The 10,958-nt window shown below is 53.0% G+C and overlaps 1 protein-coding gene across 1 annotated transcript in view; it reads left to right on the top strand.

Moving 5' to 3' along the window:
- The window catches only part of LOC143281188 (uncharacterized), a 446,958-nt gene that overhangs the window by 431,644 nt on the left and 4,356 nt on the right, over positions 1 to 10,958 (top strand). The window contains exons 15-20 of the mRNA XM_076586227.1: positions 2,345 to 2,507; positions 3,132 to 4,696; positions 4,740 to 6,129; positions 8,439 to 8,626; positions 9,815 to 10,008; positions 10,583 to 10,773. Of these exons, the coding sequence (XP_076442342.1) occupies positions 2,345 to 2,507; positions 3,132 to 4,696; positions 4,740 to 6,129; positions 8,439 to 8,626; positions 9,815 to 10,008; positions 10,583 to 10,773 (3,691 nt within the window). The remainder of the gene's footprint in view (positions 1 to 2,344; positions 2,508 to 3,131; positions 4,697 to 4,739; positions 6,130 to 8,438; positions 8,627 to 9,814; positions 10,009 to 10,582; positions 10,774 to 10,958) is intronic.

Below are 10,958 nucleotides of genomic sequence, written 5' to 3'. Positions count from 1 at the left end.
CTGTGTGTGTGTGTGTGTGTGTCTATGTCTCTCTCTCTCTCTCTCTCTCTCTCTCTCTCTCTCTCTCTCTCTCTCTCTCTCTCACTCTCTCTCAGCAGACTTCCTCGTTTCACGGCAGTGGGTCGTCAGGTGTGAGTGAAGGACGATCCTGGACAGTACTGTCCACCACAGACATTGCGGGATATCACGTCACCAGGGGCACAGTTTGCGCCTCACGCGTTTCATTGTTTTCAACCAGCTGTTCGCCCGTTTTGGGAGGGGTGGGGGTGGGGGGGGGGGGGGGAGAGTGTCCAGCAAGCAAACAAGCAAGCAAGCAAGTGCACACACACACACACACACACACACACACACACACACACACACACACACACACACACACTATACCGACACACACGATTCGCAACAAACTGTTTTCGTGTGCCCCCGCCTCCCCCACCCCCACCCCCCCCAACACACACACACACACACACACACACCTCCCTCCTCTCCCTCTTCCTCCGGCTCCGGAAGTTAAAAAAAACAAAAGAGAAAAAAAAAGAAAAAAGAAACAAAAAAAGAAACAAAAGGAAAGAGTAAAATAGACTCGACATGACTCTCAACAGTTGTGGTGCTAGCAGCAAAAGTCAAGTACGGGGAGAGGGGGGCCGGGAGGTGGGAGGGTAGGGGGGGGGGGGAATGACAAAGCGATAGCATTAACCCTTCCCCATCTCAACCTCCCCCCGCCGCATCCACCCACCTCCGGGCCCCCCTCGCCCCCCCCTCTAACGGCCTCAACTGATTGATGGGTGTCCAGAGACAAGGCAAGTCATCATCAGGAGTAAATGGCACACATATCGCACGTGCCACTCATTCGCCTCGGCAGTGTCGGTGTCAGTGTCAGTGTCTGTGTCTTTGTGTGTGTGTGTGTGTGTGTGTTTGCTACCGCTGCTGCTACTGCTACTGCTACTGCGATGCTATGCTGCTTCTGGTATTGGGTGTGTGAGAGAGAGTGAGAGAGAGCTACATGTTTGGAATTGAAGTGCTTTGGAGTGTGAAAGGTACGTCGTGCGAGGTGGTGGTTGGTTTTTTGTTGTTGTTTTTTTTTTTTCTTTCTTTTTTTTTTGGGGGGGGGGGTGGGGGGGGGCGGGGGGTTGTTTTGTTTTTTGTGTTTATTTGGTTTATTTGTTGCTGTTGTTTTTTTGTTTGTTTTGTATGTGTGTGTGTGTGTGTGCTTTGTTTCGGGTTTTTTTTTTTGTTTATCGTCGTTGTTGTTGATTAAGTGTGCGTTCATTTTGTTTGTTTTTCCTGTCTATTGGCTGACCGGGAGAGAGAGATTAGCCACTTGTGTGACACGGGTTACATGATATGGGGAACTGGGGGAGGGGGAAGGGTAGTGGGAGGAATCGGAGGTGGGGTGGGGGAGGGGGAGAGGGAATCAGCCTTTGAGCTTTGCGTTACAGCTGCAAGATTCGACTCATTGAGTTGTAAGGTCGTTGGCTCGGTGTTGTGATGAGGTCAGGCGGTTTATGTTGTTTGTGGTTTTGTTGTTGTTTTGTGCTGTTTTCTTGATGGTTTTTTTTATGTTTTGTTTGTTTTCTTTTTTGCTTTATCCTTCTTTGATTTTTTCGCACCAACGCAACCCTGCACACACACACACACACACACACACACACACACACACCGCCCACTACACCAGTGCAGCTGATTTGGGGTGGGTGGGCTCTCAGAGTAGATCGAAGACCCTTTTCTATTGGCGTGGCCTATCCTGGGAGCAGCGAGCATTCTGGTCCGCTGTTGGTGTGGGTTGTAGAATTGTGGCGTTGACCCGTAGGTGACTTGGAGGTTCTCTGGTTGGTTGGTTGGTTGGTTGGTCAGCAGCAGTGTGGGAGGTGGTTTTGCTGTTGGGCTGCGGTACCTTTCGGTCAGAGAGAAAAGTGACATGTCCGAGGACATAGTGGTGTGTGTGTGTTGTGCGCGTGCGTGTATTTGTGTGTGGGGGGAGTGGGGGGATAGGGGTTACGTGTTTTTGTATGGTGTTCTTTGTATGGTTTATGTGTGACACTTGTAAATCGTTTTGAGTTGTTAATGCTAATGTGCTGTTTGTACTTCTTCCTCTTAGTATATTATTATCATTGTTATTGTTATTGTTATCATAACCATTACTACTACCAGTACTTCTTCTTCTGCTGCTACCACTACTATTGCTGCTACTACGACCACTTCTACTACTACTACTTCTACCACCACTAATACTACCATCACAACAATAACCATGACAACAACAACAAAAAAAATACCGGGTAGCAAAACATGACGGGTTACATACATGTATTGCATTGTGTGGTACGTTGGTTCCCTCCTCCAGGGACAGCAAGATCTCTCAGCTGCTGCGGGACTCTCTGGGCAACGTGACGTGTCGCACGTGCATGCTGGCCCACGTGTCCTCGGCCGTGCCGCACTACAACGAGACTCTGCAGGTCATCCAGCTGGCCGCCAGGATTCACCGCATGAAGAGACGCCGCACCAAGGTCTGGACACCACACACGGATGCACGTGCACACACACACACACACACACACACACACACACACACACACACACATGCAGATGCGCGCGCGCGCAGACACACTCAAACACATTCATGGGCACTTGTGAATCAAAAGGAAGTTTTCTCAGGGTAGTTATGTTGTTAGGTCAGGTGTGCATGACTTTTATTTTGTGTGTGTGTGTGTGGCAGAGAAATTGAGAATGAGAGGGAGACGGAAGACGACACACCGATAGTGATTATAGAGTTGTGTGTGTGTGTGTGTTACTCTGTGTGTGGGTGTGTGCGTGTGTGTGTGTGTGCGTGAGAGAGAGTGACAGGGTGAGAGAACGAGGAAATGACAGAGGGGAGGTGACAACATCCTGATAGTTACTACAGAGCTTTGTGCTTGTTATTGTGTGTGTGTATGTGTGCGTGTGTGTGTGTGTGTTTGTGTGTGTGTGTGTGTATTTGAAATAGAGGGGTGTAGACATGCAGACAAACGAGGGAGACGAAAGAGACAGACAGACAGGAAAAGACTCAGAAGTAACTCTACACACCCAAGACATTCAAACAAGCACAGTCATAAGAGCATGTTACCTATCTGTCCGTGTTTCTCTGTCAACAGTTTTCGAGCACCAGCTCCGAGGACAGCTCCACGGACGAGAGCGGCGCCAAGTTCCGCCGGCCCTACAGGGGGCTGAGGATGGGCACCCTGCGGGAGGACGTCCTCTACTCCTCCTCGCACTCCGACCCGGACTACACGTCCAGCAGCGAGCAGTCGTGCGACACGGTCATCTACCTGGGCGCCAACGGGCAGTCCCTCAGCGACCGGGAGCTGACGGACAACGAGGGGCCCCCCAGGCACGTGCCCAGGACCAACCCCAGGCTGCCCCGCCGGCCCAGCGGCTCCCGCTCCTCGGGCGACGACTCGGACAGCGGGCGGAGCCGGGCCTCGGACGGGCGCTACACGCCGCGGCCGGCCATGGGGGTTCGGGCCGGGACTCCCGTGGCTGGTGGCTCTCCGGCGGCCGTGGCCCGCGTGGTGGCGCCCGTGCCTCATGTGATGTCGGCGCCCGGGTCTCCCAGCGTCAAGATGGCGGCGAGGGTGAGCGGGAAGGGCAGTGGTGGAGCCACGCCGAAGACGATGTGTGGTGCTGGCGGGAGTAGCGAGGGTGTTGGAGGTGTCGGCGGTCACTGGCCCGAGAAGGTGAGCAAGCACCGCGCCAAGCCTTTAGTGGACAAGGCCGGTGAGCAGTGGGTGGACGGTCCTGGGGCCGCCATCTACCCGGACAGCAAGAAGGCGGCGGAGCAGTGGGTGGACGGGCCCTCGGCCTTTCTCGTGCAGAACGAACAACAACAGCAACAACAACAGGTGCCCCCTCACTCTCCCTCCCACCGCAGCGACACCGCCCGCAGGATGAAGAACCGCAAGGTGGAGGCTGAAGAGCAGTGGGTGGACGGACCAAGGGAGATGATGACGAGTGCCGGGGTAGGGGCGGGGGTGGGTGGTGCGGGGGGTGGTGTCGGGGGGAGCAGCAGCAGCGCCGCCCCTCTGCACACGAGCAGCAAGGTCCCGGAGCGCGCCGTGGTGGGTCAGCCCAGCCAGGCCCCCAAGCTGTCGGTGGCGGTGAACGAGAAGGCGCTGAAGCAGGCCCTCATCAAGCACCTGGAGAGGGAGCGGCCCGACAGCACGGCCTCCCTGGACAGCAACGTCTCCACCACGGCCGAGGCCGCCGACTCCCGACCCCAGAGCATGGCCAGCAGCGGGGAAGGGTCCAAGGTCATGGAGGGGTCAGGGTCACGGGTCAAGGTCACGGACATGGACCGGCGTCAGGCCGGGGACGGGGTCAGCGTGGTGGACGTTCAGCAGCACGAGGACTGTGGTGGTGGTGGTGGTGGTGGTGGTGTGCACGCGGACTCGATTGTGACGACCACCTCGCCCTCCTCCTGCTCCTCCTCTTCCCCGGGGCACAGGAAACACCACAAGGAGCACCTCAGTAAGAAGCTGCACGCGGCCCTCACCTCCCCGAAGCACTCCCCGAAAGCCTCGCCGGCCAGCGGGCGAAAGACCGGGGGAGGCGTGGTGGTGGCGGAGAGCAAGGCAGCGGCATCCCGCCTGCAGAAGTCGGACCTACCCGGCTCAGCCAGCCCAACGCACCGCGTGGCGCAGTGGATCAAGTCAGTGTCCAAGTCAGACGCTCCCTCCGCCCTCAGGCGGCACCGGCGGCGGTAGTGGCGCGGACCTGAAAACGGTGCCAGTGACGTCAGACACTCCGATGTCACCGGGCGCCGACGTCACGATGGCGGACGCGGAAACCAACACGGAGCACGACTCGGACTTTGAGCGCCTGGCCGACTGCGAGGGGTCGCCCCCGCCCCAGGCTAGCGTCAGCAGCGGTAGTGGTGGAGGAGGTGGAGGGGACACGTGCGTCATCAACGCGCTAGCGGACGCCAGCTTCGACAGCAGCGTGGACACAACCGCCAGCCGGGAGAGCCAGCCCAGGCCGGACTCTCTGTACGAGCTGACGGTGGAGGAGGAGCTGGAGAACCTGGCCTCGCGCCAGGACAGCTCCCTCCTGGCCAAAGACGTGGACGACGAGACGTTCAGCTCGCTCAGTTGCCGCGAGGCGGAGGACACGGACCGCGAGGACTCGGCGCTGGTGCAGCACAGCAAGGTGCTGACGGAGGGGCGACAGAGCGCCAAGCTGGCGCGCCATCTGGCGGCCCACGACGGCTCCCAGGACCCTGCTGCTGGTGTCGCTGCTGCTGCCTTCCTGCCGGAGCTGTCCATGTCCAAGCCGCTGCTGTCGCGGAAACCGGACGGTGCCTCCAACCCCCACCTCAACCGCGAGTTCTCCGAGGAGGACGTCAGCGAGCCGCTGTGTGTGGGCTCCCTTCAGCAGGACTCTGAGGTGTACGCCGCCGCCGCCACTCAGGCGTTGCTGCACCACCACCACCACAAGGAGGGGGGTCCCGGCTCGGAGACCCCCTCGCCCTCCCTGTCCGCCAAGGGCAGCAAGCTGGGCCTCCTCCGCTCCAAACCGCCGCTGCCTCAGAAAGCCCCCACCACCTCCTCCTCCTCCGCCTCCTCCTCCCCCAAAGCCAGCGGTCTGCCCAAGCCCGTGATGGCTGCGGCCCAGTCGTCGTCCTCCTGCTCCTCCTCCTCGGGTCCCTCCGCGGGGTCGTCGGCCACCTCCACGCCCAAGTCGCTCTCCTCCAAGGACTCGCCGCTCCTGGGCAAGCAGACGTCGCCGAAGGGGTCTGCCCTGCCCGTGCTGTCCAACGGACACGGCGCCCGCAAGGAGGAGAAGAAGAACGGTGGCAAGGCGGGCAGTAGCAACATCAACAACGGCAGCAAAGACAAGACCCCCACCTCCACCACCGCCGCCACCTCCTCCTCCCCCACCTCCTCACCGCTCACCACCACCACCTCCTCCTCTTCGCCTTCCTCCTCTGGCACTACTGCCGGTGGGGGGAAGAGCAACGGGGGTTGCCTGAAGAACGGAGGCAAGGCGGGGAGCGGCAGTAAGCTGCCCCTGTTGGGGGGCAAGTCCCCTTCCCAGTCCCCCGTGCCACAGGCCAAGGACGGCAAGCTCCGCAAGAAGGACAAAGACAACGGCAAGGTTAGAAGAAGGGGTTGGTAGGGGTAGAGGCTGAGGGGGGTTAGGGTGTGTGTGTGTGTGTGTGTGTGTGCGGGGTTTCGATGGGTGTGGAGATGGATGGGGAGAATGAGTGGGTTCGGGTGTGTGTGTGTGTGTGTGTGCGTGTGTGTGTGTGTGTGCAAGTTCGTTGAATGAGTGTTTTTTTGTTGTTGTTGTTTTGTTTTTTGTTGTTGTGTTTTTTTTGTTAAAAGGCTTTCCTTTCTGATCTTATAATTATGTAACCACGCGCGCATATGTATATGTGTGTTATTATTCAAGTGTGTTTGTGTGACGATATGGGTATACGTGTGCTCGAGAGTACTGTGTGTGTGTGTGTGTGTGTGTGTGTGTTCGTTGAATGAGTCTGGTTTTAGGGGGAGGTGTTGGTTTTTTGGGTTTTGTTTTTTTTTTAGACTTTCTTTCCTAATGTTGTACGTGTGTGTGTGTGTGTGTGTGTGTGCGGAAACTGTCGTGTTAAGGTTTCCTCTTGCAATGTTTTGCAAAAATCAAAGGTATTTGATACTCTGTAAGATAGATAGCTCTCTCTCTCTCTCTCTCTCCCGATTTGCCTCCACCCTCCTCATCCTTCCCTCTGCTCCACCCTCTCCGCCCCCCACCCCTTTTTTTTATGCACACTGAAGCAATTAAAAGCTGAGCTGCAGTTTGATGCCGATTTGAACTGGGGCCGACTCGTGTGTGGAATAGAGAAGCCAACAGCTAGACAAGTTATCATGAATTAAACACCGACATGCGAGAGGAAATCACCGCGTATGAAAGCAGCATGATGATTGATGATGGAAAAGATGAAAGCTAGTTTGATTAATGCACATGCATTACCATATCATTCAGAAGACTTCTGACGAATTGCATTTAGCTGGTGGTTGTTGGCTGTGTGTAAAAATAAATAAATAAATAAAATAAAAGCAGCTGTTCTTACTCCACTACCCTCGTGAAATAAAAATTCGTTTCGTTTCGTTTCAAATGTTAAGCGTGTTGAAGATGGCAGAATCGGTTAGGTGTTGGATACAGTGTTCACCTGTGGTCAGAGTTCGAGATTCCGTTTTGGCATGGTGTCCTTGGGAGGAAGGTGGCCGAATGGTCAAGACGCTCCTCTTCCCCTACAGTGCCCGTGATGGTCTAGGTTCTATTCCCGCTCTCACCCTTTCTCCCAAGTTTGACTGGAAATCATACCAAACGTCTCGTCTTTCGGATGAGGCGATAAACCGAGGTCCCGTGTGCAGTACGCACTTGGCGCACTCAGTGAAAAAGAACATGTGGCAACAAAAGTTGCTGTCCTCTGGCAAAATATTGTAGGAGAAACCCACTCTGATAGGTACACACATGTGCGCATGCACTCAAAGTCTAAGCGCGTTGGGCTGTGCGGCTGGTCAGGCATCCGCATAGATGTGACATAGTGATTAATATGGATTCGTCTAAAACGCAGTGACGCTTCCTTGAGAAAACTGAAACTGACCTTGGGAAAGACACATTTGTCCGACTTTCTTCACACGACCCTGGTGTGAATGGGTTAGGCCTACTTGACTTCGGTCGGGGAAGGTTAACAGGGCGGAAAGAGGGAACTGGGCCGAAGCATTTCATTAGAGCAATGTTCCATCTTTGTAGTTTTCCTCCCAGATATCCGTCCCCTCGCGGTTGGCTGAACTGCCAGCACGTAGTATGGTCTGGGTTCAGTTTGTTCTTATTATCAAGGAAGAAAGTTGAACCTTTAATTTTCCTTTTCTTTTTGTTACTGTTATAGCACCTATATTTTTTGGGCGATGTGCTTTTCATGAAGCACCAACATTATGCTTATAATGATTGTGTGTGTGTGTGTGTGTGTGTTCATACCTGCAATTTGTGTAGTATTGTCTTGGTGTATAGTTTCGCATTATATTTGTTGTTTTTTCGTGTGCACAGCTATGCAATAGTATGAATGAATTATATGGATACTTAGGAAGCAGCTATCCTCGCTCGGAGACACAGCTCTAAGCGCTTTACAAACACAAGAATCATTTGCAGCACAGTCTGCCTACCTGAGTAGTGCCGAGCGATGGCTGCCATTGGGCACTCATCATTCATTTCCTGTGTCATTCTATCAGATTTCATGCATGCAGCGTACACACTGAGACAGACATATAACATTTTATGTGTATAACCTTATTGTTTATTTACCCCGCCATGTAGGCATCCATACTCCGTTTACGGAGTAATAGTAGTAGCAGTATGGTCAACATCATTATCATCATCAATGTTGTCGTCATCATCACTATCATCATCCCCATCGTCAACAGGTGGCCCGCACGATCAACGGCAAGTACATCGAGCTGAGCCACCACGGGCACAAGGGCAGGGGCGGCAACAACGACTCGGACAGCGGCAACGACAGCGGCATCGTGGCCCACGAGAAGAAGCTGCTGTCGCCCTACGCCACCGTCACCAAGCCCCGCACCCCCTCTCACTCCAGCTCCGGCCACGGCAGGTCAGTGCAGCCCTCCTATACATATATATAGGCTAACAGGGATTTTTTTTTTCTTTCATGGAACATCAGGGTTTTGGGTTTTGTTTTGGGTTTTGTTTTTTAAAGAAAAGCAGAGATGCCAACTGTTATGATTTCGCCATATTTTGTAACGCCCGATCGTAGCTTGCTCCGACGTTACGCCAACATCAAAATTGTTCCGACGAGTTCATTTTCGACTACATAGCATTGTCGCATGCTTTCGTGTCGTAACACTATCCAGACGCTCTAGACCTGTTAATCACAAGGCCAGGGCAGTCACTGTTAACCGTGGTCCGACGTGATGATGCTCAGCTTATCGCTTAATTGTAGCAGTTTCACCGTGTTGCACACAGGGTCAAGTGTTTCTTTGCCATGTAGATAGATAATTATTTATTGTTATAGGTTTGCTGATGTGGCTCGGAGACCGAGTGTTCCTTCCAAATTCAAAATGTTGTACCAAATTTCCTGATTGTTCCAACAAACACTTAACAGGGGTTGGCATCTCAGGAAAAGCAAAATATGCTTGAGTTCCATTCAGAGACTGGTCCAGATCAGACGAGAGTGGCGTGGTCCAAATGATGATGCATACTAATTTCGCACGCCTTGGAGACCAACCTCTACGCACTTTATAAACACTTTCTTATATTTGCACAACAGGCTGCCTACCAGGGTTATTATTATTACATCTGCCATACGCCGCTTATCATTCGTTTCTTGTGTCATTTCAATCAGGTTTCAGTCACGCACACATACAGACGTTAACATTGTCAAATCAGACAAGGGAAGTGAATCTTCGTTGCTGTCCAACATGCCAGACACCATAACGGGCAATAAGTAAGCACATATACAATGTGCTGGAATTCTTCTTCTTCCCGTTTGTGGGCTCCCACGTAAATTCATAACGAGTGGGCTCTTTCCCCATCCGCCATGTATATAAAGGCAGCCAAGAGTACCATGTTTTCGGTATGCACTTGTTCTCGAATCATTACCAGTGAGCGCTAATAACGGGATATGGAATGCGCGAATGTGATCTATATATGTATACACTTGCTGCTGCCTTCCTGTTCTCGCAGGCCTCGGTGATTATTATTATTGACTATTAGTAGTAGCCGTTACTTTTTTTTTTTTTTGCATTTTATTTATCTATTTATTGTGTATGGTGTGGTGCAGTGACAACAGCAGCACCATCAGCACGGAGGTGCACTCTCAGCCCAGCAGCAAGGGAGACAAGCTGCATGGGGGCACTAGCAGTGGCTACGAGAGCATGCTGAGGGAGAGCGAGGGCACCGCCTCCTCCTCCTCCGACCACGAGGACTCTGGCAGCGAGCACTCCGGGGAGAAGAAGAAGGGGTCCAAGCGGAAAGGTGAGGGCAGTCTGGGTGGCAAGGAGTGTGTGTGGGGGAGGTGTGTAGGCATGTAGGCATATATGTACATGGAGTTTTGGAGAGAGAGAGAGAGAGGGAAGAAGTGTTTGTTAGAGACGGGTGTGGGTGTGTAGACAAGTAGATAGATGTGTGTCTGGGGGGTGAGGGGGAGGGAGAGAGAGAGGGGGGGGGAGTGGGGGAATTGTTTCTGTTAGGGTGTGGGTGTCAGTGACACAGAGAGATAATGAATGAATGGTTAACATATAACTTATAACAAAAGAAAGAAAAATATCAGACAAAGACTAATATACTTTGTCTAGCGATATATATTAAGCTCAGAGGTACACAAACAATACAGAGAAAGAGACTGGGTATCTTAATTTTTTTTGTCTTTCCACTTTGATATTAGATATAGATTTTTTTGTTTAAAGTGAGGAGGGGTAGATATTGGAGAAGGAAGTTGGCAAGGAGACCGAATGGTAGTTTAGAATCAAATGCACGATTTCCTCATCTTCCCCCTCCTTTTATTTCTTCTGCTGCGGCTTATTATTAACATCACTGTTGTTGCCCCTAGGCACCAAGAGGAGTCGCTCAGCCCCCGCCAGGTCCTCCGAGTCTCCCTCCAGTAACGGGGGGTCGCAGGGGTCACGGGCCTGGGCAGAGTCCCGCCATGCCTCCAAGGCCAAGGACGAGCCCCTGGAGCTGAAGAAGTATGACGTGGATGACGTGGAGCGCTTGCAGCGGCGCCGGCCGGAGGAAACTGAGGTGGGTCTTGTCTTGATCCGAGTCCTCCCTAGACACTTCTGTTCTTTTTGTTTGTTTTTTTGTTGTTTTCAGTCAGAGTGTGCTAGAAAAAAACCTGCTGAGGTAAACTAGAGTGGGTCTGGTTCAGGACACGTACAGTCTAGAGTCCTCCCTAACACTTGCCTCCATTTTGTTTTTTTAAATCC

The sequence above is a fragment of the Babylonia areolata genome, chromosome 4, assembly GCF_041734735.1.
Source record: "Babylonia areolata isolate BAREFJ2019XMU chromosome 4, ASM4173473v1, whole genome shotgun sequence".
Classification (NCBI taxonomy): Eukaryota; Metazoa; Mollusca; class Gastropoda; order Neogastropoda; family Buccinidae; genus Babylonia; species Babylonia areolata.
This window is presented reverse-complemented; position numbering and strand designations above follow the sequence as displayed.